At 51.1% G+C, this 26,022-nt stretch overlaps 1 protein-coding gene across 3 annotated transcripts in view; it reads right to left on the bottom strand.

Moving 5' to 3' along the window:
* Nucleotides 1–26,022, bottom strand: part of LOC120387849 (Golgi integral membrane protein 4-like) — a 75,086-nt gene that overhangs the window by 25,759 nt on the left and 23,305 nt on the right. For all 3 annotated transcript variants that reach the window (XM_039509114.1, XM_039509112.1, XM_039509113.1), the window contains exons 3-8: nt 24,796–24,845; nt 22,533–22,586; nt 13,841–13,991; nt 8,126–8,208; nt 1,759–1,914; nt 1,278–1,586 (exon numbers count right to left, since the gene is read on the bottom strand). In XM_039509114.1, coding sequence (XP_039365048.1) covers nt 1,278–1,586; nt 1,759–1,914; nt 8,126–8,208; nt 13,841–13,991; nt 22,533–22,586; nt 24,796–24,845 — 803 coding nt within the window. The remainder of the gene's footprint in view (nt 1–1,277; nt 1,587–1,758; nt 1,915–8,125; nt 8,209–13,840; nt 13,992–22,532; nt 22,587–24,795; nt 24,846–26,022) is intronic.

Genomic DNA, 26,022 nt, shown 5'->3' with positions numbered 1-26,022 from the left:
AACGGACAGGCGCCTCCTAGTATGTGGTTGAAGCTCTAGGTCCACCTCTGGGCTGTAGCTAGATGGCAAAGTGGGGTAGCCAGGATGAGGTTAGATGAAGACACCCAGGGTGAACTATTTGCAGAGCAAGCATTCTCCAAGGAGCAGGAATCCCTGCTGCCATGGGATTGCAAGCGCCAACCCTTCTCTGTACTACTGTTCAGCAGTCTGCAAAGAGAGTGAATCAGACTCTAGAGAGAACTGGGAAAATGAGAAGCGGAAACAGTCCGATCACTTCATTAAATCCTGCTTGGCTGCACCTCAGGCCAGAAGTCAGCACTCTCCCCCTGGCGGAGAACACCCAGGGAAGAGGAAATGCAAACACCTCGCAAAGGATCATTTCCTGAAGACTGAGCCAGAGAGGGCTTCACCTTTCCCTTCAGCTCAGAGGGAAGAAATCTCCAAATGAAAATCAAAGCTGGAAACCAAAAATGAGCAGACTCCAGGGGAGGAAAAAAGTAATCTCTCACGACCAACACAAATAAAAACGCCCTGCTTGTTCGCAAGGGATCTAGGGGCAGCAGTCGCGGCAGATTAGCACATTAAACCATGCCACAGCGTTCCGGGGACTGGAAAACGCGGGGTGCACATTAACATTTAGGAAAATGGTCAGATTCAAGTGCAAAGCTGCTCAGAATTCAAGGTTTGCCACACTTCACGGCACGGGCACCCCCGGAAATGTTTCACCTGGGGCGCACTCACCCTGCAGTGGTGGTTGGGCCTGGCTCCCCACTCTGGTCGCCATGACCCAGCTCGTGGGATCGCGGTGCCACCAATGCCGCTCACCAAAATTTGACCCGGCACCTCCATCATGATGGAGGAGCTACGGAGCCAAACCTGAGTGGCGCTGAGGCACTGAACGACGGGTCACAAGGCCACTCAGTGTGGGGGCCCCCTCAAATGGGAGCCTGGGGCAAACTGCCCTTTCTGACACACCCCCCTCCCGGGCAACCATGCCCCTGCCAAGGGTCTGCACCGTGCGTAACATGTGTATGGCTGCGGGTGCCGCTGCTTCGTTACAGACTGCAGGAATTGACTCATTTTTGTGCTGAACGATGTCTGTTTCCCAGGACAGGGGGCTGGTTTCCAGGCAGGCTGGATTCCCTTCCAAATTTAAAGAGAGGCTGCTGGATCCCGACAGACCCTGGGATTCTCTCTCACTCCCTAGCTCTCAGCCTGTGCTGTCTAGTGTGACAGGCTCTCCCTAAGTCCTGGCCTGGATTGCACACTCCACTTACCGAGTTCCCATTCTGCACACTGTTCACTGTCCGTGTGAATCGGATCACAGGGCTGTCCCCGTGTCCCTGCGGCCGGGCAGGCAGGGCTGCTGGTGGTGGGTTGGCTTCCTGCAGTGGGGCCGGATGGGCGAACAGCACATCGCTCTGAGGCCTGGGGCCGTCATTATTATGCGAGGTCTGGCCTTGGGGCAGAGTCCCCTCTCCCTGGCTCCTGACCCCCGAGATCTGTGGTCTCATCAGGCTCCCACCAGCGGGCTTCTCCCGATCCACGGGGCTCTGCGGCATTTTGGCCCCGTTGGCTGCAAACACCTGGAAGGAGGAGGGAAGAAAGAATTCTGCAAGGCTGCGTTAACTACGGAAAGCGGGAAAGGGGGAGAATTAACCCCAGGTACTCAGCCACCGCATCAAGCAGCATTCCTCTCCCAGGAGACTTCACATGCCTGGGTTTGGACCCAGCAAGGCCCAATGCCAGGTACTGTACCTTCTGCCTAGAGAGCTGCAAATGGTTGCTGCCCAGCACCGGGGGCTGTTCCTTCACTGCCCGGAGCTGCTCGTGCCCCTTCGCAGGTCCCACTTCCTTGAAACTTGGCATCTTCTGCAGAGCTTCCTTGAGCTGCCTGAACTCCTCCATCTGGGTCTAGGGCAACGAGAAGGGCAAATAAAAACTCGGGTGACAAAGGGTTAATAGTTCCCCACTGGGAAAAGCCATCACTAAAGTCCTGCTCTCCTCTCGGCTAGGGCTGGGCGTTCGTGTGCAAGAAGGGGCTGGAGAGAATTCACATCGATTGTCCAGCCCCACCCCATCAAGGGCTGCAGCAAGCCCCCAAGAAGAGCTAGTCTCTGCCTTGGTCATTCTCCCGTTTGTCCCTCCTTTCAGACTCAGTGTTTCCCTACCCTGATAGCGTCCAGCTTTTACCATCCGTTTTTTACATCGGAAATGCTGACCCATGAAACCGACTTTACAGCCTACGCTGCAGAACAGAGATTCCTTCTGCCCTTACCCCTCTGGTCCCTTTCATTCTGGGTCACACGTACATACGGGCTCTTTTCCAGGGAACCATTTCTCAGCGGACGTGTTCATCTCAGAGGGGTTGACCCAATAATTGGCTTAATTCTGCTTGACCATTCAATTTACTTCAATGAAAACGGATGCCCCTGGACCCCAAGGCAAATGTAAACACTTTTCACTTTGCTGCGGCTTATCAGTTCATTTCCTCCCTCCCCACCCTAGAAAGCAAAAGGGCTTGAAAAAGCCTTTCAGGAAGGGCTGGATGCTCCTCTCGGTTTTATTCATAGGGAAGTCTGTGTGGGAGGAGGGGTGGGGAATTCTTTGCATCTGGTTGCCAAACCGGGGTTGGGTGGTAAGTCTTCCGAGCAGAGAGGAAAGTTCCTTGAGCAGAGATGGTTGATTTCAAGTTTCTCCTTTGTGATCATATTTTGCTTTGACCTCAGGGGTGGCGGTGCGTGGTTTTTGAAGAACAGACAAGGCAGCATGGGAAAGTAGGTGGGGTTTGGCTTGCAGGACACAGCGGATCAGCCCAGCTGGTAGGAGAAGATTGGCTAAATTAGAACAAACTAGAAAGATTTCATTCTAGCAAACCCGGCACACAGTGGGGAGGTTTTAAATAGACTATGATCTACGGGAAGTTATTTGGAGTCTAGCACAGAGGACTTCATGTATCGACTCCTGGGTTCTGTTCCAGCTCAGCCACTGATTCACTCTGCAAGGCCTTGGGTGGGAGTCATTTCGCCCCTCTGGGCCTCATTTCACCCATCTGTACGATCAGAACACCAGCTACTCAATGCTCCTGTCAATTTACTAAGGCATGCCAAAGGTTCTGCAGTCCTTGGACAATGAACACGCTACGTAAATTCCCTCTGCATAAACGCTCACCTGTCGTCTGCAGCAGGCAGGCAGGATTGGTGCAAATCAGCACTGCAGTAATAGAAAGAATTGCTGGCAGATGCAGGGAATCTGCTTGCTTAGCTACCAAGAGTGAAATCCTGGGCCCAGTGAAGTCAATGGCAACCTAAATTCAACCCCCTTGTGCATCTACGCATTATGAGAGTCTTTTACCGTGTGATCACAAACTCCTTTTTCCACAGGACACAGCACAAGGGGGTGAAATAAGGTAACACAGGCATCCTTGCTTCTGGCATCTCCTAATTTCCAAGTAATTGACTTTGCACCTGTAATAATCTTTTAACTTATTTTTTTAAATGTCAGAGAGAAAGGGGGAGGTGTCTGTGTGTGAGAGATACACACGCAGACACACAATATGCTTGATTTTCTGATTGCTTTGCTGTCATATCCCCAGCACAGAATCCACAAAAGAGCCTTTGAGAGGTGCTTAGCTAGAGAATAATTCACCCTTCATCCTGCATTCTCTGCCAAGGTGCAGATGCTCTCAGCACTTAGTGAGCCAGACAAGAATATTTTAGCTACAAGGGTGACTGGTAATGGACACAGAGCCGGTAGCTCCTCGGGTTTTGACCCAGGCTGCTCCAGAAAACCTGTCACCCTCCAACAGCTGTTCAATGGCCTATATGAGCTGGCTTGGTCTCAGTCTACTTCGTAGAGGACAGGTGCCCACACCACTAAATCCACATTTGAGGCTATTTCTTAGAGTTTTGGTAAAGAGGCCAAGCCGGTGAATGAGTGGAAAGGCTGAGCTGCATTTCAATCTGCAGAAGGGGTGCTGCCAGGTAGGGTGAGGGCACATGTCTGGAGAAGTTTGCATCACCTGCTGGTTTTGGTGCTGGTTAAGAGTGCTGGCCTATTTGAATCCCGGGAGGGAGGGCCTAGGCCCACCCAAAGCTAAAGCCCTGCTCACACAACTGAGGGCGGGGCACCAGCACCAGGACCCGGCTGATTTCTCAGGACAACTGGCACAGGAGTGAGGGTCAAAACAAGGGTGCCAGCTGGAGACCCCAAGCAGAGGACTCCGGACAACGCCCACCGCTCCCTGAAGGAACGAGTGGATGCTGCCCAGGGGAGCTCTGCATGGATTTGTGAAACAGTGAGGGACAGAAGTGGAGGGTGCTGGATTGACTGAGGTCCTTTATTTATTCCCAGATTGGGCACATCACGGACTGGGCCCATGGGAGCCGTCCCACCACCATGCCTCAGCCGCGAGGAGGCAGGGAAGGCAGTTCAACCACCAGGCTAGTCTCTGAGTACGTTGGTGATTGTTTGGGCACCTGCCCAGGGGGAAACTTACCGAGATCCCCCCTCATCCGTCCAATGAAATGTCACATGGGCCAGCCAACAGCTGTCAGAGCGACTGCGTTCGGATCCAGCGGCCAGGACTTGAGCCAACAACCAGCGTTGGCTTCAGGTAACTAACCTGAAGCGATGAACTGTTCGTGAAGCTGGATGGCTCCAGGGAGTGCCAGAGCAGAGCAGGCCAGGAGACAAGAACAACATTGCAAATAAGGGGAAGAAAAATCCCCTCCTCTCCAGCCCTTGGCAACCCTGGCGCCTGGCTCAGGGGAAGGATCGGCTGTCAGCCGCATCCAACCACAGCCAGCTCCCCGCTTCTGAGCTTAGCTCACAGCCCAGGAGAGTGTTTGACTGCAGGCTGTTAATTAGCAACAGAATACGTTAATCCAGCCAGTGACATGACTTCCGAAAATCTATTGACAAAGCTGCTGGAGTGTCTGGCTCATTTTGAGGGCCTCAGAAAGACACTGATCTCCCCCTCGGTCTCTCCTCTTCCTCCATAATCTGCAAAGTCCCAGCTTGATCCAGATTTGCACAGTGCCTCACTGGAAACGCAGTGCCTGCCCGTCATGAGGGCCCCATGGCCCCCAGCCCCATCTTGGAGCAGTGGGACTCCTGCAACGTGCTGGGATTCAGGGGCCGTGTTGATCGCAAGCGCCTCTCCAGGAAAACTGCATGCGTTACATGCTCCTTGCTTGTCAGGTTTCCCTCTCTGCCCCAAAAATTCAACCCCCGCTCAACAGCTTTTACACTCAACAATGACACGTTGTTGGTGTCACTCTTAGGAGCCCTTCCAAGGCCCCCTCTACAAAAGCATCAGCGCACGAAGCAGCAAGAGAGACGTTTTCTACCCTTTGCATTCCCAAGTGTGTCCCCGTCTCAACCAGGCAGGACTGCCCGGCGATATTTCTCTCTGCAATTAATCTGATCGCCGTTGGCAGAAGGTGACTGAACACCACTCGGGATGGAAATGATCCTGAGATCTGGGTTTAATGACACACGCTGGTTATTGCGGGAGGTATTAACCCACAGAGAGGTTGGTTAATGCTAACTACTGTCTCAGCCAAGCAGCAGGGATCACTGCAACTCCGATGACTGGCCGGGCCCAGTGCTCGGCGAGATTTACTGGTCCTGAAAGCATCTGTCCTGCTCCACCAACCAAAGCACCTTTGCAACCATCTCAGCCAAAGAAGTTCAGCAGTTTGCACTATGGTAGCGTCTATGGACCTCAATGAGGGATCCGGGCTCCCCATCGTGATATGCATCATGCAAACACCTAATGAAAACACAAATCTCTGAAGAGCTGCTTGCATCAAGAGCTAGGATTAGCAGTGGAGACTTCAGGCCATTTGAGAGCAGGGTCTCTGAAGATTTTAGCAAAGATACCTTGGAACTCCAGTGGCTGGGGAGGAAGCACGCTACTAATCAGAATGCCGTGATCTCACCGTCAGTGGTCTCACACCCTGCTAGCACCTTTTAAGAGTGCAAAACAGTTGTCCCTAGTACTAGGGGACCCAAACCATGCCAGGACCATACTGGTCTCTTAGTCTAGTATAGCGATGGGCCTCAGCCCCCCAAAGCTCAGATCCAGATTTCTCCCCAGCTCGGGGTTTTAGTTCATCCCCTTACAGGCAGATGTTCCTGAATCTATTCCCGCCCCCAAAGCCAAGGGTCACTTGGCTCCGCGGTTTTGATTCCCGTTCTTGCAGCGTGATCGGCCCAGAATGAGTCCCAAGACTAACAGGACCAGCCCCAGACCAGTGTAACCTCTGATCTCTGGGATGATATTGGTGTTGGGTCAGTTTGGGATAAGCAGGATTAAAAGATGTCAGGGGAAAACGTCCGTACAACAAACCCCACCAAGCCCCTGCAGGAACACAGGCTGCAAAGCTCTCTCCAAAGGATTCAGACTGGAAAAAAAAGCAGGTTTTTTTCATAATACAGAGAGCTGAGTGCTGGAGGTAAGTAGATCCTTGGGGGACTTGCCAGACACTTTTGGATGGATCGCATTAAAACCACACCAGCTGCTTCCCTTGCCTAATCTGGGAATTGTGTAACTGAGACTTGTGCGCTAGAACGGAGACAGGAAAAACAAACAGCCGTTCCATTGAATTCAGTGCTGGTGAAGAGCCCTGGAGACTGAAAGCTTCCCTTGGCGAAAAAGTGGACACAACATGGACAGTATCAGAGCACCCTTCCCCGACACCTCCCTCCAGACCTGCCTCAGCCCTCATCTTTGTGCCGAGACTGCTAAGAAGGGCACCGAGGAGAGTCAGTTGCAGCATGGGTCTTGTAACGCAGACCCCTCAGCTGATAGCATAAAGTCACTGCACACAGAGCATCAGAGGGGAACAGTTTCCCGTTGCACTGAACAGCTGGAAGGCTGCGTATCTCAATGCCACAGAACCGAGCTGGGGTGGGAGGAGGGAGGGCAGAGCTGATCTTGGAACTGGGGCTGGATATCGTCTTCCCCGCCTCAGAAGAGGAGGCAAAAAGAAAATTCAGCTGGCAAGAGGCTTCCCCGTTGAATGATCCCTCAAGGTAGTAAGGGAGCAGCAGTTCCCTTTGAAAGGCCGGGGCCTCGGAGGTGGAGGATGTGCTGCAGCCCTCCTAGGAAGAGCCAAAAAGGTCGAGCATCAGGAATGGAATGGAAGATTCCTTCAAGAATCATCTCCCTAACAAAGCTTCAACGAATACTGAACATAAGAAGTGCCCAGGTTGTGGCAGATTTCCGTCCAGGTGCAGCCAGCTCTTCGGGACTGGGAGCAAAGAAGGTGGGTTTCTTTCTGCCGTTTAATAACAAACGACCTCTGGAAGATGCCAGGGAGTCCTCACCCCTCGTTTTCATTTGACCTCCCAGTCTATGCATGAAATCCAATCAGTCCTCTCCATTCAGGTATCCCACCAGGATGGGAGAGCTGCAGAGTCAGGAAATTCTACGGTGCAACTAAGCACATGCCACTGACTCCGCAGACAAGCCTTAGCTGGGAGATCCGTCCATGCCCCAGCCAGTGCAGAGCCGTTCCCTACAGTACTCCCTAGTGCTCTGGATAATGAAAGCACTCCAAGGATGATGCTCCCATCGCTTCAGTTCAGAGTTTATTCCCTGGGGGACATTTTTCATTCTTGGGATGCTCTTCTCACATTCCCCTGTCTTCAGCTTCATCCACACCTCCTGTGACCTCCCCTAAACAAATCCCCTCCCTTCCTAGTATCCACACACTTCAAATGAAACCACTGCTCAGCCCCCCCACAGCACCTTCTCAAAGCGCTCTGCAAGCACATCGCTTTAGAAAGCCACTAGTGCTGGTCAAGAGGCCAGGGCACAAACCAACAACAGTGGAAAGCCCTGGGAAACCTTAAGGTCAGGAGAGCCCGCATCTCATCTCAGCCGGTAGCAAAGCACAGTCTCCAATTTAAGGTCTATGTGCACTGAGTCACTAGGCCAAACCGGCTTTAGAAGCACAAGGCCTCTTGCCATTAATCCCTCTGCAGCTGGGAAGCCTTATCCCGTTGGCGTGTTTGCTCTAAGCCGGTTACAAACACCATTCATCTGACTTCAGGATCAAGCCGTTGCATTCAGGCTACCTTGTTACGAGCCCAGCAACGGCACAGCATCTATTACCTGAGCATCAAGGAGCTGAGAGTGGACATCCTGGTGGGCCTGCCGGAGAAGCTTGCTCTCCTCTCTGAGTTTGAAGACAGTATCTGCAAGAGGAGAGAAAGAGAACACAGGTGAACACAATGGTGTGGCTAAGCGCAGCTTCTCGCTCGCATCCTTTTCACCCAGATGGAAATGCCGGGGCTCTCAAAGCACGAGGAAGATCAGCTGGCACTAGCCAGGCACCACTGGGGCAGCCTCTCAGATACAAGCCACCAGCCCCTCCAGTCAACCCAAGTAACTCCCTCCTCTAGAGAGGGACCTAACACCAGATGGCCGCAGGGCTGGCCGGGGCAGTCACCATATTTATGCCCTTTGCTAGGTCAGAATAAGACGTTTTCCCTTCACTTGCACCCCAGCTATTCTCCTGCTGTTTATTGGCAGGCAGGCAGTGACGCCAGAGCCCCTACTCTGGAAGGAAGGCGCTTCAGGCAGGGCATCCGTGACAGAGTACGGTCAACCCTCAAGCACATACAGCAACTGCAAAGCACATCGGACCGGGGGTGCCAAGCCAGCACTGCCTCCTGTTTCCAATCTCTCAATCAGTTGCTTCAAAGGATGGCACAAGAAAGCCTGGAGAAGGAAGTTCTTGGTTAACCTGGCCATGGGGGAATTTACTTCCTAACCTGTTCAGCGGCTGGCTTATGCCCTGAAGCATCAGGGTTGTACTCCTTGCAAACTTTTCATACCCTCACTAATGCATGAAAGGCCAGGCACCAATTTCGACATACTGCATTGCACTGAATACAGGAACTGACTCTATATCCCCAAGGGAAGAGACAGACTGTGCCAGCCTTATTCTGGGCTCTGCCTGAGGCTGTATTAAAACACCACTAGAACCTCAAACCTACCCTGGTGTGTATTTTAGCCTGCAAACAGATCTGAGGGGCCTCATGCCAAGCGAGGGCGTGGTATTTCCACTCACCATACAGCCACTGCACTGTAGGCTGAATTGGCAGGGTAGATTTCTGTTTGAGATTATCGGGCTTTCTAATTACCATGGTGTCTCTATTCACTGCGTGTGTCACACCCGAGGGCGGAGGGTCTCATGGCCCGGGCTCCAGCCTAAAGCCTGACCGTCTGCACTGCGGTTTTTCTAGCCCTGCAGCCTGTGCCCAAGTCAGCGGACACGGGCCAGCCACGGGTGGTTTACTGCAGTGTGAACATACCCAGCGGGGCCAGGATGTCACCTCTTGTCTTTAGGGCGTTTCTCTAGTGCAAGTTCAACCCTGGTCAAATCTGCAGAAAGCAGGGATGCTTGAGGGGCAGCTCCACGTGGCGGGAGAGAGCCAAACTGTGTGGATTAGAGCAAGGGAGAGACCTGGTGTTACTACACGTAAAGTCCTATAACGAGGGAGTGGAAAAAACAGCAGGGAACATAAAGTGGGGGTGTGCGTGGGGACCTGGGGCGAGAGGGAGAGAAGCAGAGCCCAGCTCGCTCAGCAGTATTTGCAAGCCTCGGAGGTCTTGGAAGAATCAGTATGCAGTGACCCAAAGATCACAAAGGGCTTTACAAAAGTGCGTAGTATCTCCATGCTCCCAGCTGGGAGACAGAGACACAAAACAGCAAAGTGACTAGTGACATAAATGAGCCATAGAACTGAGAACACAACCCAGCTGCCATGCCAGCAGTCACCTGTTTGAACCACCTCCCTGGTGCAAGAGTGGGTAATTCTCGTCACAACACCTGCTAAGAGCCACCTGGTTTCCAGCTGCGTTACAAAAAGGTTCCTGCTGCTCTGATGCCTCCTTTATTTTCAATTAGAGAGGGATCACTTATGCTCTTTCATAGACCGTGGTTTCAAACACCACCCTTCCCACAAAGGAAAGATTTACCAGCCAGCGTAGAGTTAATAATACAGGAACGATATCGTACCGAGTGAACGAGCAGCCGGGAAGATGGACACTGAATATCAATTATCTCAGGCTGAAGTCGGATTCCTTGAGTAGATTTTTTTCCCACCCCTAAGTGTTTTTTTCTGAGTTTTATTCCCCCTTTGCTTTGATAAAGATCATTTTCCTCACTCTGTTTTTTGCTGTGTGTTTCAAAGAGCGAGATGGAATCAAATATTTGGGTAATCTATTTAGCTTGCACGTAGGGTTTCTTTTTTCCACCCTAGCAGCATTACTCAAATATTAGGCTACAGTGATTCTTTAAAAAACACACCACACCAGCAGCTTTCACTCTCCCAGACCCAATCCAGGGGCTAGAAATGAACCTCAAAAATCTCACAACCTCAATAAAAACTGACCTAAATAGATATGCTCTGCAGGACTTAGAGGTTCCCTGGAACAATTTTTGCCATTAGAAGAGTTTTATATACACGTACCACTAATTAAAAAGGGAGGGTTACATTTACTCCAAAATTTAGCTTCTAGAATTTACAAGATCTAATATCCGAACAGAAACTGTTTAACGAAAAAGTAGTTTACAGGGAAGCAAGAAGATTCCATTTAAATCTCTTCCTGTAACGTGGGACACCCAAACGCTGCCATGCCAGACTAGTGCAGCAGGAAGTGACTCTGGCTAATCTAGTTTCACTCTCCTTGCTGAATGAAATGAAAGGGAGAGGCATTGTGGTCCTGTGAGTAGAGCACTGGCCCAGGATTTAGGAAACCCTAATTCTATTCCCAGCTCTGTCACCCACCTGCTGTGCAACCAAGTCACTGCCAAGCTCCGTGCCTCAGTTTCCCCTCCCACTCCTTGTCTATTTAGATTGTAAGCTTATCAGGGCAGGGAGTGGGCGCAAGGGGGCCCTGATCTTGACTGGGGACCTCTGGGCAGTGATTTAGGCCAAGTATGTTCAAAATATTAAACCAGTGTGACCTGGATTTTCTGAGCTCCACTTTAACCAGGGGTGAAATGATATCCCCTGGGATTGTGGCAAATATAGTAACTCTGTTCCCCTGTGACTCCGCCCCTGCATGGCTTAGGGAGTTCCAGAGGTTGAGCTCCAGCTCCAAGGAACCTCTAAAATCCACAGAGGGAAGCAACTGGTTAGCCAAACCCCGGGTTTCACCATGGTTTTGGCTGTCACCAGGGGCTGGGGTTTACTCATCTACACTCTTTATCTTGACAGTGGCTCAAACGCTAGTTCGAAGGGGCTTTCAATGGGGAACGGGGGTGCAGCACAGTTCGAAGGGGCTTTCAATGGGGAACGGGGGTGCAGCACAGTTCGAAGGGGCTTTCAACAGGGGTGCAGTGATCCACAGAGCTGCACGGTACCAGCTCCCCCTGCGCTCTCCAAGCTGTGCCGTGCCCTGGCACCGGAGCATGTCCCAGCACAGCTGGAAGTCATTCAGGGGCCGGACAGAACCGGCCGGCGGGCCAGATCCAGCCTTTGGGGCACCCGCCGGACCACCCGTGAGTGCTAAATGGAGAAATGTTCTGAAACTGGGATAAAACCCTGACTCTACTCAGTGCCTGAGGCCCAGGTCTCTTTGCTCACAGCATTCAGCCTGGGTCACTTCTTGAAGGTCTGCTCTATGAAGGGATTTACACTGGCCTCCCACCATTACAACCAGCTAAGCTCCTCACACTCCTTCCATATTTATCCCCTGGGCAGTAGGGCAGTGCTAGTACTCCCATTTTATAGAAAGAGAGCTGAGGCTAAGGAAGTCTGTGGCAGAGCAGAGAATTGAACTTGGGTCTTCCAAGCACTACGCTAGGGCCTAACCACTGGGCCATCCTTTCTCTACCGTTACATGCCAGCAACCCAGAGCTGCACACGGGCAGTGAAGAATTAACATGACCTCAGACTGCCCTTGGATGCTGTCACCAGACTGCACCCACACACAGGTAATGCTCATGACTCAGTGGCGCTCTGGTGATGCTCCCCTTGTGTCCGTGGGTTTAGTGAAGTCAGATGCAGCAAGAGAGAAAATGACCGGGGAAGAACACATGAGCCAAACTGAGGCACGACAGATTGCAGGCAGGAGGAGGAAATTGGAGAAGCACGTAGGAAAAAGAAAAAGGAGAAAACCCCTAGGCCAGCTGACCTGGATGCACTAACATCATTGAGAAGAGACGCCATTAAGCAATTCACAAGTCTGTTCAACGATATTCTTAAGAAAGAGAAAATGTGGGTGAACGGCAGCCCCAAACAGGGAAGTGGCAAGAAAGACGATGACCATGACTTAGCAAGGTTAAAACAGCCTGATCCCCTGGCCCTGTGCCATAAGCCACAGGGTCCATCTAGCTGGCGTTTTGAAGTGTTCTTTGCACATGTGCTGAGCACCCTTCTGAAGGACATGAGCGTTACACTGTGTACAGCATCCCAGAACCAAACTCAGCACATGTAGTTGATCAAACCGCCAACTGTGAAGCAAGAGACGGGAAACTGGAGTCAGGAGAGAAAGAATATGGGGGCTCGGCCTTCAGCTCCTCAGAGAATAACAGTGAGGCGAGAATTCAGATGCTGATATGCAGATGGTGCTCAGAGAAAGTAGGACACAGGGGTACCATGGGACACAGGCACGGAGAATCCCAGCCAGAGCTCCCACAGTGTGTTTCTAGCCTTCTGCTCCAGCAGAAGCTCCTGCCACACGGGCAACACACTGGCTAGCACAACAGCACTTCAATGCGTCCGAATCCAAAATTGGAGAACCCTTAGGATCCTCCAGAGCAAGCCGTTCCCTTCCACTGTGTCAGTGTCTCACCAGGCAGCACCATGAGGACTCTGGCTAACAGAACATGGCCCCAGATACCATGGTGAGGGGTGTGGCAGCAATACCAAGACACAAAGAGGGAAGTGTGGAATTCATACAACTTCTGCTGAACTTAAAACACTCACCACTTAGACTAGTGGGGCCACCCTTGGGCAGAATTCTACTCAGAAGGCCCTTAACTGGGATCCCACTTGGTGCTCATGATTAATGCTGGGTGAAATTTTTTATCCAAAACTTCCCCCACCCCTTGGTTAAAAAAATGCAGATGTGGCAACGCCGAAACATTGTGTGTGTCCGTTTCACCAAATGGTTCACGTAAAAACAAACAAAAAAAACCCCCACCTCAAATTAAGAAAAAAAGTCTAAACACATTTTCAGTTTGAAACTTCAACTTTCATTAGTTTTAGAATTCCAAAAAGGCGTAAAACCCACTCAAAAATGGAGACCAAGCCTTTTGTTTCGGGTCGCATGACACATTGTGTTCGACCCAAACCACATTTTCGGAATTGCCAATAAGCCAAAAACTCCGTTATTCGCTCAGCTCTGTGGGTGAGAACGGTAGGTCCAACAGCGTCTGTTTAGCCACAGGACAGTGTCTGCTTGGCTGGCACCAAGGCAAGCTTCCCCACTGTCCCATGCCAACAGGATTCATCCCGAACCTCCTGCGGCGAGAGAGAGTCGTGGAGCCCGAACTCTTTCGTCCTTGGCCTCTCTGCTGAGACTGCCAATGGGGATGGTGTGCGCTATGGACACTGGGAACCAACTGACACAAACTCCCTGAATATAGACCATTACACAGCTTTCTATCTCTACTGCCCCAGCCTCCCTCCCCTGCCTCTCATATACACGGATGCCCAACTAGCCCGTACTCTGTTCAGGATCCTTCTAGCATTTGCGGAAGGGAACTAGCAGGGAGCTCACAGGAAGAAGGGTGCCCTCTCCCACACCCAGGCCGTCAGTTACACCTTCGCCTCCCAACGCCCTTCCAGCCCAGCTCCCCGCCATGCTCACCCTGCAAACCCGTGACTTCATTCTCCTTCTCCCGCTGCAGCTGCGTGTATTTCTGGCTGTGGGTCTCCAGCGTCTTGCGATGCTCTAGTTTCAAGCTGTTGTGCTGCAGCTGCAGGTCGAGCAGCTGTTTCTTGACGTCTTCGTGCTGGTTCTGAACGGGAGAAAAAAAAGCAACACTCAGGGTTGGTGCAAACCACCACCCCCGTGGCTGTCTGATTCCCTCTGCTGGGACGTTTCCAAAGCACTGGCAGCACATGCCTTTGCAGTTCCACCTCTATCGCACCTATCCACTACAGGGCCCTCTCTGCAGCCCAACTCAGCCTCACTTCCCCGTCTCCAAAGTCCCCCTGGCACCCAGGTAACCAGGAATGGAGTTAAAGCCAAAAGTCCATTCAACGCTTGTATTTTTCCTGGCCCTCTCCCCACTTAGGCACATGCTAGAATAGTTTACAGAGTAACAATCCCATGCTCTTCAGTAGCCACACCACAAGCTGAAGTGCCCTCAGCTCCATGACTGCATTGCTATTCCCTGGCCTATTTCCAGTGCTGATCACCCAGATCTCACGGTGCTGGACTGGCAACCCAGGAGACTGCAGGCAGCTGTTCTGTCCACCGACAAGCATCACCCACACACTCTACTTCACACGCCCTGGAGCTGGAGGGAAACGTGTGCAGGCGAGAGGGTTGAGGCTCCATGCGCTACACAATCCCGGCCTCCTGGCTGAGGTTGTGAAGGCCGCAGTCAGAGCCACTCACAACGGTGGGTGTCGGGCTGTCAAAGCTTGTCCGATGGGATCTGGGACTGTGACCCGCCTGCTTGTTTCATTCAGGCCTCTGATGTGTTCCAACCACTAAGTAACGCTGCCCCGGGTGACGTTTGGGGCCGTGAAGTTTCCATATGGAACTATGAATTCCTGGGGGGGGCGGGGGTGTTGGATCCAGGCTTTTGACTCATCCCCATCATAAAAATGGCAACAAGCCACAAAATTGCCTGGCCCTTTAAGCCCAGAAAACTTCATATTACTGCCAACGAAAGCAGGCCACCTCCTGCACCTCCCGCTGTCATCTCACTGGAGGCTGACGAAGGGGAGGAGCGGGACACGGGGATCTGTTTTCAGGGGTTCTTTGCCCGTTTTGTCCCCTGGGGTAGAGCGTGGAGGATTCCTCTTGAAGATGGTTCCTGAAGTGAGGCACCAAAAAATTCCAGACACGTCAAGGAGAGAGTTTCTAACCCACGCTGAGGGAGGGATTTGGGGGAGGAAGGGCCCGAGAAGCCAAGGGGGAAAACGTCTCTGTTCTGAGTAACAATAGGGGGAAGAAAGAACTGGAGTCTCTCCATGGAAGCCACCCAGCTTAGCGCAGCGCATGGTGCACGTTAACCGGGAGGGAGTGCCGTTACTTGTCCCAGAGTCTCCAACCGGCAGATGGATTTAGCACGTGTTTTCCTGGAGACACTCCTCACCCCACGTGGCCTCCTGCTGCGTTACGTTCCGTTTTCATTGGTCTGGCACATGGCTCTGGATTTCACCCAACGTTCCAGCCAAAGACCATGACCTTCCCTTGCCTTATGCATGTGGCACGCTGCACCAACCCAGACGTCCTTTCCAGAGCTCCTGCCGCACTGCAGGACGTTACACGGAAGGACAGAAGAGGTTTCCACGGGGTGTGTAGTTTGATCTGCTAAGCCAAGTTTCCTAAGTCCCGCGCCTTTAAACAGGACAAATTCCCCTTCCTGCTGCCATTTTGCGTCCCGACGTTGCCTGCCAAGCGCGCACACACTGCGCTCTTGCATGGGGATTTACTTTTGTTCTCTTTTGGGTTTGCCTTCTGCAAACCTGCTAGCTGCTTTCCGCCACTGCACCAAACTGCTAGAGAATCCCTTGCGGGGACCCCCTCTCCACTAGTACAGATGGCTCAGCGCTGGAGGGAGTCCCACATCTGCTGCCTCAATATGACCCGTGGGTGACACTTACAGCCAACAGGCCACATATCAGCTCTACTCCAGACAAAGGCGAGGGCACAGGGACCAGGGGCCCTAAGGAGACTCAGGGGCTGGGTTCAGAGGGAGGGGAGTTTCAAAAATGCAGGCTGAAATAATTTGAGAACAGACTCCGTCTCCCTGCCCTCCCCACACTAGAGAACAAAACCTGCCGAGACATCCTTTTGCTCAAACCCAGTGAACCAGAATTCACCTCCTTTTGGTTTCCCATAGTAACCCATGGAGTCCTTCCACACTTAGCTTGCCAGCACCAATTACATATACAAATCGACTGGCTCGCAGGTGAACTCCTGGCCCTTCAGTACAATAACTCTGCAGGGCTACAGCAGTAATTCCAATTTGTTTCCCCTAAATGACTTTTTTAAAATGCCATCAGTGCTTGGAGTCACCCTCGCGGCTTCACAGAACAATGGGACGTACTTTTATAGGGCCTTCAGATCTGTGGGAAGTCCATAGCACAACCCGTCTCCTGCTGAACAATCTTACTCAGAGCAATAAGGTAAAGAGAGAGATGCCACAGAGGTCCTCACATACATACATTACGGATGAAAATAGTATCCCATAATCCACAGCGTTGTCCCAGTGCTGGTTTAGGATTTGTATTGCAGTAGCACCTGGAGACGCCAGTTGAGATCTGAACCCCATTCTGTAAGCGCTGTATAGAGGAGAGACGAGACCGTTCCTGCCACAAACAGTTACAGTCTAGACAGACAAAGGAAGGATTACGATCTCCATTTTACAGAGATAGGGAACTGAGCAAAGAGAGACTAATCGACTTGCCCAGGTCATCCAGGGAGTCTGTGGCAGGATCAGGATCTGAACCCAGGTTTGAGTCTCAGGGTATGTCTACACTACAAGAGAGGTGTGTCCTTAACTAGGGTGAGTGAACTTGAGCTAAAATAGCAGTGAAGAGATGGCAACTTGGCGTTTAACTAGGGTTAGCTGCTCACGTTGAGCTCCAGGCTGCTCTATGGGCTTTAACCCGAGCTGCTAACGGAGTTGCTACGTCCTCACTGCTATTGTAACCCAAGTTAACCACTCTGAGTGAAGCACACCCCTTTTCTGCAGTGTAGACTGGCCCATTGTCCAGCTCCTTCACCACAAGAGCATCTTTCCCTGCCTGCCATTTTAAATAAGCTACAAAGAACTGTAATGCTGTGTGAACGCAAGGCTTACTAGGGGTCCAAAGTAACTGAAAAACATACATGCTCCAGGGGATTGGTCAGCCACAAATCAGCCTCTGGAAAAATATTCTGCTTAGAGCAAACTTAATGGCTTAAAAATGCTTGCAACTCAAAAGTGGGAAACATCAAGAAATAGGGAATGTGACGTTAAATAAACCTGCTCGAGACCTCAGTCAATGTTGGGGAGAGAAGCCATGAGTCTCGGTTGCCATTTTACCCTTTACAAGTACACTGAGTATTCACACCTTGCGGTGTACCAAGCCAGAAGTCTGGCATACACGGCACATGGTTCATTTTATAAATGCAGGAGGACTTCTCAAGTCCCAGGAGCAGCCTGGAAGTGGGTCCCTCAACAGCGCCAACAGCGTTGCAGTGTCCAGAGCTTCTGGGACCGTGCAAAAGCAACTGCATGGCCCGAGTGAGCGTGGTATGCTCCAATCTGTGGAAAAAGGCATTGAGCATAAACTCAGCAAGAGAAAGAGAAGCCAGGGGCAAGTTTGGAGCCAGAGACAGAAGGTCTTAACCAGAAGGTCTAACTGCTGCTCTCGGCTTCATGTTCACCCAATTCCTATAGACAAAAATACAGGAACAAGTTTAAACCTGGAGAGTGATCCAACACCACGTGTTAAAGAAGCAGGACCACCACCATCCTGGTTGTGAGCAGGGATTGAGCCATGACTCTCTACAATTTGAGTCAAAGTCCAGTAACTGAGAACTATAACAGACTCCTCTCTCTGCTGTGGAATGGGCACAAGTCGGGTTGAGAACACACTCAATAGTGCATTGCACCAAGAACAGAGAACATGATGTACTGCAAGCAAGCTCACATTTCACATTAACGATCATTAATTAGCACTTTTAGCTGCAATCCTTCTCTAATACATTCACAGTGGACTTGCGTATGTCCCTTTTTAATGTGATTTCAGCCAAATATAGTTTGATATTACTTTCTTACATTAAAATAATTGATTGACTTAATATAAAACTAAATTTTTACAATTCATTTTTATTAAATTTATTTTTAAAAGGAATTCACGAAAAGATGCATCTTGGATTAAATTACACTGACATTTCATTAGCCTTGGATCAATGTTTCTTAATTTATTTATTTTAAACATAGTAGGTTGCAGGACAAGTTTTTTGCTCAGTTTTTGGGTTGCTGACCAAAGACTGATTTTAAAGATCTGACCTGTGGGAAGGATGGTCCAGTGGTTAGAGCACTAGCTGGCAGCCAGGGTTCAATTCCTGGCTCTGACACAGACTTCCTGTGTGACCCAGGGAAAGTTACTTAATCTTTCTGTGCCTCAGTTTCCCACCTGTAAAAAAAAAGGGGGGGGCACTAATCCATTCTTACTTCAGAGAAGTGTTGTGAAGTGCTCAGGTATTATGGTAATGGAAGCCATAAAGTATTTAAGATGTATTATGGATCTATCATAAAACTTATTCAGTGTTCCCTACATCAAGCCCTTCAATTTGCAGCTGAGCAAGGGTATATCTGTTAGCAAGACATCTAGTCTTGGAGAGGTTGAGAATCACTGATCTGTGCCATGTGGAATACGGCATAAGACCCCCACATTCACTTTCCTGCTCAGAGGGTGTACAGTGCCCGAGACCTCTCTGCCAGCTGCAATTTTAATTCTGGAGAGCACTGGAGAAATGCAGTACAAAATAAACGGTTCTCTCGTGGCGTACAAAGCAGCTCTGCAAATGTCAGTTTAGAAAAATGAAGAGGTAAATAATACATGCCCTGTACCATGAGTGCTAGGAAAATGCCATTCATTGCAAGTTCCCAGAGTATGGCAAATTTTAGGAGGTCCTGGTCTACAAATCTCTTTCATTCGAATCCAGCTCTTCGCCTTTGCAGACAGTAAATGGTGACGGGTGCATTCTTCTGATGAACGTTTTAAAAAAAAATTCAGTCTCCACTCAAGATGCAAAGAGTCGTGAGAAATCACATCGCAGATGAGACAGCAGCAATCCGGTCACAGGCTGCTGTTACTTGGGGAGAAAGCCACACACCTTCCACCAGGAGACTCATTTCCTGTTACAAATGAATATCACACGCAGATACAGAGGGAGCAGCAGCCCGTGAGCCAAGCTGGTGGCTTCTCTCATATATGCGCCCTTTCCTCTAGGAAGCCAGAAGAGGGCCTCAGTTTCCCCTCGGTGGAAGAGGGGATATTGTCTACTTTGCAGGGATTCTGTGAGGTTTAATTCCCTCCCATTTGTGAAGCAGGTTGAAATCTTCAGCTGGGAGGTGCAGTAACAGCACTAAGGAAGATTTTAAGGCAGAGAGTGTTCCAGGGTCCAGGTGGAATGCAGGGGAGGGGGGGGATGATGGAGAGGAGCAACCCGAGTGTGGAAAAAGACAAAGGGACATTTGTCCTGGGCAAGTTCTGCTCCCAGACAGGCCTGTGCAAGACAGGAGGCCCTTCTGTGGTGGTGTGCGCAATTCCCCCTCCTCCAATTTTGGGTTTTGGGGGAAATTTTGACAAAACGCCCATCTTTTATTTTTGTGTAAAACTTGTGAAAATTTGTATTTCCCTCCTCACATTTGACGCTGCAAAGCCAGATTCATCTGACAAAGAGCTTCCACCCCACCTCTCGCTCGGCATGCAGCCCCCGGTAGAGTCCTGAACACACAGAGCTGGGCTTTCCGCTCTGAACAGTTCACACACACCTAGTGAGGCAGTGGGCCCCAACATTGTCCGTGGGGCGGGCGCTGGACGACTAGCCACCGAGGACCGTGGAGCTTTTTCTATCTGGTCATGTCCCCCAGCCCATGCCCACCTCCTCCAGTACAACAGCGAAACGCAGTCCGCAGGTTGATACAGATCTAACACAGAAAGCTAACGATAGGCCTGTAGGCAGAAAGGAAACTGCAGAAAGGGAAGGTGCTGCTGACACAGCTGTTTTCTTAACTGATTCGGCCCTATCCGGCTCTGCACACGCAGCAGCCCTCATAACAGATAGACAGGGCACCCTCTCCTTCACCCAAATCAAGATTTCAGGCCCAGGCTGTCTAATTTTAACTCAAGATCACCATGGCATTCAGCCATCACCTAGAGGTACAATGACACGTCAGGCGCAATCAGCATCTCCTGTGCAGCTATCCTTATGGAAGGTTCATTGACAATAATTGCTTGTAGCGCCTATGCCCTCCCAATGGCCCGTAACAGCTCTCAGAATGGGGCAGCTGGGCAACAAAAGAGCACCAATGGCTTCACCCCCAGATCCCGTGGTGCTGGCACCTCCTCCTTACCCAGACCACAGCTCCTTGGCATCCTGTAAAATAGGTGATACAGAACAGCAGCCAGCCTGGGAGCCAGCTACACAGCCCCCTTCAGCCAACGCACCCCTACAGCCAGCCTGGGAGCCAGCTACACAGCCCCCTTCAGCCAACGCACCCCTACAGCCAGCCTGGGAACCAGCTACACAGCCCCCTTCAGCCAACGCACCCCTACAGCCAGCCTGGGAACCAGCTACACAGCCCCCTTCAGCCAACGCACCCCTACAGCCAGCCTGGGAGCCAGCTACACAGCCCCCTTCAGCCAACGCACCCCTACAGCCAGCCTGGGAACCAGCTACACAGCCCCCTTCAGCCAACGCACCCCTACAGCCAGCCTGGGAACCAGCTACCCAGCCCCCTTCGTCCAACGCACCCCTACAGCCAGCCTGGGAACCAGCTACCCAGCCCCCTTCGTCCAACGCACCCCTACAGCCAGCCTGGGAACCAGCTACCCAGCCCCCTTCGTCCAACGCACCCCTACAGCCAGCCTGGGAACCAGCTACCCAGCCCCCTTCAGCCAACGCACCCCTACGGCCAGCCTGGGAACCAGCTACACAGCCCCCTTCAGCCAACGCACCCCTACAGCCAGCCTGGGAACCAGCTACACAGCCCCCTTCGTCCAACGCAGCCCCACAGCCAGCCTGGGAACCAGCTACACAGCCCTCTTCGTCCAACGCACCCCCACAGCCAGCCTGGGAACCAGCTACACAGCCCCCTTCATCCAACGCACCCCTACAGCCAGCCTGGGAGCCAGCTACACAGCCCCCTTCAGCCAACGCACCCCTACGGCCAGCCTGGGAACCAGCTACACAGCCCCCTTCAGCCAACGCAGCCCCACAGCCAGCCTGGGAACCAGCTACACAGCCCCCTTCAGCCAACGCACCCCTACAGCCAGCCTGGGAACCAGCTACACAGCCCCCTTCGTCCAACGCACCCCTACAGCCAGCCTGGGAGCCAGCTACACAGCCCCCTTCAGCCAACGCACCCCTACGGCCAGCCTGGGAACCAGCTACACAGCCCCCTTCAGCCAACGCAGCCCACAGCCACCCTGGGAACCAGCTACACAGCCCCCTTCAGCCAACGCACCCCTACAGCCAGCCTGGGAACCAGCTACACAGCCCCCTTCTTCCAACGCACCCCTACAGCCAGCCTGGGAGCCAGCTACACAGCCCCCTTCAGCCAACGCAGCCCTACAGCCAGCCTTGGAACCAGCTACACAGCCCCCTTCAGCCAACGCAGCCCCACAGCCAGCCTGGGAACCAGCTACACAGCCCCCTTCAGCCAACGCACCCCTACAGCCAGCCTGGGAACCAGCTACACAGCCCCCTTCAACCAACGCACCCCTACGGCCAGCCTGGGAACCAGCTACACAGCCCCCTTCGTCCAACGCACCCCTACGGCCAGCCTGGGAGCCAGCTACACAGCCCCCTTCAGCCAACGCACCCCTACGGCCAGCCTGGGAGCCAGCTACGCAGCCCCCTTCAGCCAACGCACCCCTACAGCCAGCCTGGGAGCCAGCTACACAGCCCCCTTCGTCCAACGCACCCCTACAGCCAGCCTGGGAGCCAGCTACACAGCCCCCTTCAGCCAATGCAGCCCCACAGCCAGCCTGGGAACCAGCTACACAGCCCCCTTCGTCCAACGCACCCCTACAGCCAGCCTGGGAACCAGCTACACAGCCCCCTTCAGCCAACGCACCCCTACAGCCAGCCTGGGAACCAGCTACACAGCCCCCTTCGTCCAACGCACCCCTACAGCCAGCCTGGGAACCAGCTACACAGCCCCCTTCAGCCAACGCACCCCTACACACTGTAGTTACGCCACCTCACGCTCCGGTGATGACCTTATCTCCATTGTGCAGAGGTACAGATATTAATGACGTCCCACGACCATACAGCAAGTCACTGGCAGAAATGAGACTGGAAGCCAAGAGCCCCCACACCCAGTTCTGCTGCTCTAGCCACTCAACAGCACAGTCTCCCAGCACCTGTGTGTTAGTCAAACCTTTTGTGAAAGCCTGAGCGGATTCAAAGTGAGGGGGAAAGAACTGTTTTGTTGTTTCCAACATGAGCCCTATTGGGTCACAATAGGAGGGTAAGATCCATGGTATAAGCCAGGCACAGACAGTTCTGGAAGTTTAAAAGGGCACGACGTTAATCTATCCGGCCATGTCTTCACTGCAGAAACAGGTGTGTTTTCACCAGTCATGCACTGACTTACCTTCAGTATCTTATGCTGTGAACTGAGGGCCCCATATCTGTTCATAGAATCTTGCTGTAACAAATACATAAAAACATTAGAATGCAGAAGATACAGAAGCAGATCAAAACCACACACAAACATCAGCGTGGCTACATAATCATGCCATTAAAAGTACATGCAAATCAACGCACACGATGTTTGGTCTCCTGTATAAGACTATGCAATGTATCCATTTAACCTAGAAGGGTCACTTCTCAGGAAGCGCTGCTAGAATGGATTAGTTTAAAATAACCAAACTACTAGTTTTGTCTGGGCAGGAAACAGTTTTCCTGTCCCATAAGACTTTTTTTTTTTAAACGTCAAAAAGTCCGATCACAAATTGGACAAAAACTTGAAAGCTTGAAAATTTTGTGAACCAAAAATATCCCTTTGGTTTGGGTTAATCAAAATATTTCTTTTTGATCAGTTTGAAACATTTCATTTTCATTTTGATTAAAATATTTAGTGTAAAATTTACTAACATTTCTAAGTGAAAAGTTGTTTTGAGACCAAAAAACCCTCAAAAAACTTTCTGATTTGACAATATTGAAATGAGAGGCTTTAACTTTTTTTTAAAAACCAGAAGTTTTTCAGTACAGGTGTTTCATCGAACCTGCCTGTTTCACAAAAGATATTGGTTTCAAGGAATTTTTTCCAGTTTAAAGAAAATGAAGGATTATATTCTGCTCTCACAGTGGCATAAAACTGGAGTAACTCCACTGACTTCAATGGAGTTACACCAGTGTAAGCGAGATCAGAATCTGGCTCCTGAGTACATGCACTGAGATGCAGACAGGGAAGTTATTTAAAATTAAGGGGCAGGATTCTGCTCTCATTCCTCTGGTGCAAATGCAGAGTAATTCTAGCTGGCCTGTGACTCGCACCTGAGCTTTGTAAAGGACAGAATTCCCTGAGAACTGGGATGACGGCTCTTGTCAACTTTTGTTAACGAGCCGTAGGGGGGAGAGAGACACAACACAAGCCCTAAGCCCTCGCCTACATGCGAAAATTACACCAAATGTAACTAAAAACCAATCTTTGCGCTGGTTTTACTGCATCCGTTTAAACTCCTGGATATGGGCACAGCTACCAGATGTGTGTTTACAGATACGTAACGTGCCCAGAGAATGATTTGCATTGCTTTAAACCAACTCGATTTTAATCAAACCAGGGCAGTTAGTGTGCTGACGAGGACCAAGACCCATTTCATCTGCCTGCAGCTCCACCACTTGTGTTCCTTGGGTGGCAGCAGAAGGCAACATGGTCTCTCCAACATGTACAGTTCAATGGCACCACCTGGCTCTCATTTACCTGAGAGGATTTCTTGCCATTTACCCAAACGCCCTGTTCCCTCAAGCGTGGACCTTCCCTCTCTTTCATGCACTTCTCACTCCGCCCTGCGCCCTTCCATTGGTCCCTGCTCCTAGCACCCCAAAGCTCTCTGACTCCTCTCTACCTTCCTGGCAATGACAAGTCCAGAAGACAGGGCCCAGATTCTGTTCTTCCCTGTGAAAAATCAGCGCTTGCAGGGGGCAGGTGGTGAACAAGATGCAGAATTGTTGCCTTTTCATAAGCTTCTCTGCTCAGATCTGTATTTGGGCAGCTTTAAACAGCACGGGACAGATCACAGGCAGCACCATGGAATTGCAAACTAAGCACAGTGCATAGTTATTGCTATCTTCTAACCCACAACTCAAATTATATATTCAATAGGGCACAAAATACCACCACCTAATAAGCTTCCAGAACACACAATTGCTATGGAGCTGCGTAGCCATCAGTCTATTTAGCAAGTATATCCACTATACTAATTCTGTAACTGCATGATATTTAGCAGTCACAGAAGAACTGATTAAATGTTCCACCTAGTCTGGTGCCCTGTTTCCAGCAGTGACCAATTTCAGATGCTTCAGGGAGGGAGTAACAAGTCCTATAATCTAAAGTAAGTGGGTTACCCCCTAGGGATGCATTTCTTCCTGACCCAAGCCCTGAAGCATGAGGATCAAGATTCCTTGTCGTTCTTTCCCCAGTAACTGTAGATGCTCTTCACATTCACAGGAGTGTCTCACAAATACACCCTATTAACTTCTTCATTAAAAGCAAATATACCGTTTAGCCAGCATCATCCCCAATGAGTCTTTTTTCACTTCCCTCTGGGTAGCTGTATGTTGGTGTGCAGCTGTGGAAATACTAAAAGGACATCTCTCTCTCTCAAACACACACAGGGACGTACTGCACCTACCTTCTCTTTGTTGAGTGCCTCTTGAGCTTCTAATTTATACACCAAAAAATCTAGAAAGGAAAAAAGAAGAGAGAGTTTAATTGGATGGAATTTACAAGGATGTGTTTTAGATTTTCAGAAGGAGGAAAAACTCCTAGCCGGACAAAAGGCTGTGATACAGCCCAATGGAATGCAAAAGCTTTTAAGAGACTTAAAGAACACTGAGGTCTTTTCTGCTCTGTGCAATCACAGACCGTGTAAGTACTTTCCATTAGACCCGTCTGCCATGGCCAAAATTTCCCTTCTTCCCACTGCAGTACAGTGTTCTAGATGGCTGCCACGCTGCACCCCAGGGATGGCAGCATTTCAGTGGTGCAAAGATTGCGCAATTCTTTGGGGGCCCTTTGAGATGAAAGATGCTAGTGAGAAATACATTTTAAAGCTACACAGTGGCATCTCTCCCAGCATGGCTGTGGGCTTGAAGGAGAACATCAGCGGCACAGCTACAGCATACACAGGTGGAGGAAGCAGTGCACTTTACAGCAAACTGATTTATCTTCGCACACCTTTCGCCAAGGGCTGTGGCTAGTGAGCCAAAGCCAGCTCAAAGAGTCCAAAGAGAACCTTGGGACATCTCATCCTCTCTCCGACACGACTTACATAGGAAGGCTGGACTGTCAATTCTTTAGGGCAGGGAAAGTCATTGTACTGCACGTACAGCACCTGATCGGGGTCCCTAGGCACTGCCATAAAACACATCGTAATAAAATGATTCAAACAGACTCAACTTAACCCACTGCAAGAGGCAAAACATGAAGACAACAGTGTCTAGGGTTAAGGAAAACACAAGTGTCGCTGCATTCGACCCAGAAAGCCCTTTGAAAAAGAGGGCCTTGTCCTTTCCTGAGGCTTTACTGCTTATGCCAAGTGAGGGACCCAGTTGCTGGCTCTGGCCTCCTCAAGCTCCCATGACCTCTCACCTCCCTTCAGTGCCCACTCCACTCTGGCGCTGCACCTCAACAGGGCGCTACAGCACCAAGCTGCTATTCCAGGCTTGCGTCCCTTGCCCGCTTCGAGCAATGTCCATCAACCCCGATCTGCAGCATCCCCCATTAGTCCAGTCTTGGGGCCACACATGCAGCTCTGCTAGCGCGTCTCGTTGTCCTGCTCTGCAGCATCCCCTGATAGTCCAGCGCTTGGGCCTCTAATTGAGCTGCCTGGTGGATACTTTGATGTAAATAAGAGCCC

This window comes from Mauremys reevesii, linkage group 21, assembly GCF_016161935.1.
Source record: "Mauremys reevesii isolate NIE-2019 linkage group 21, ASM1616193v1, whole genome shotgun sequence".
Lineage (NCBI taxonomy): Eukaryota > Metazoa > Chordata > Testudines > Geoemydidae > Mauremys > Mauremys reevesii.
This window is presented reverse-complemented; position numbering and strand designations above follow the sequence as displayed.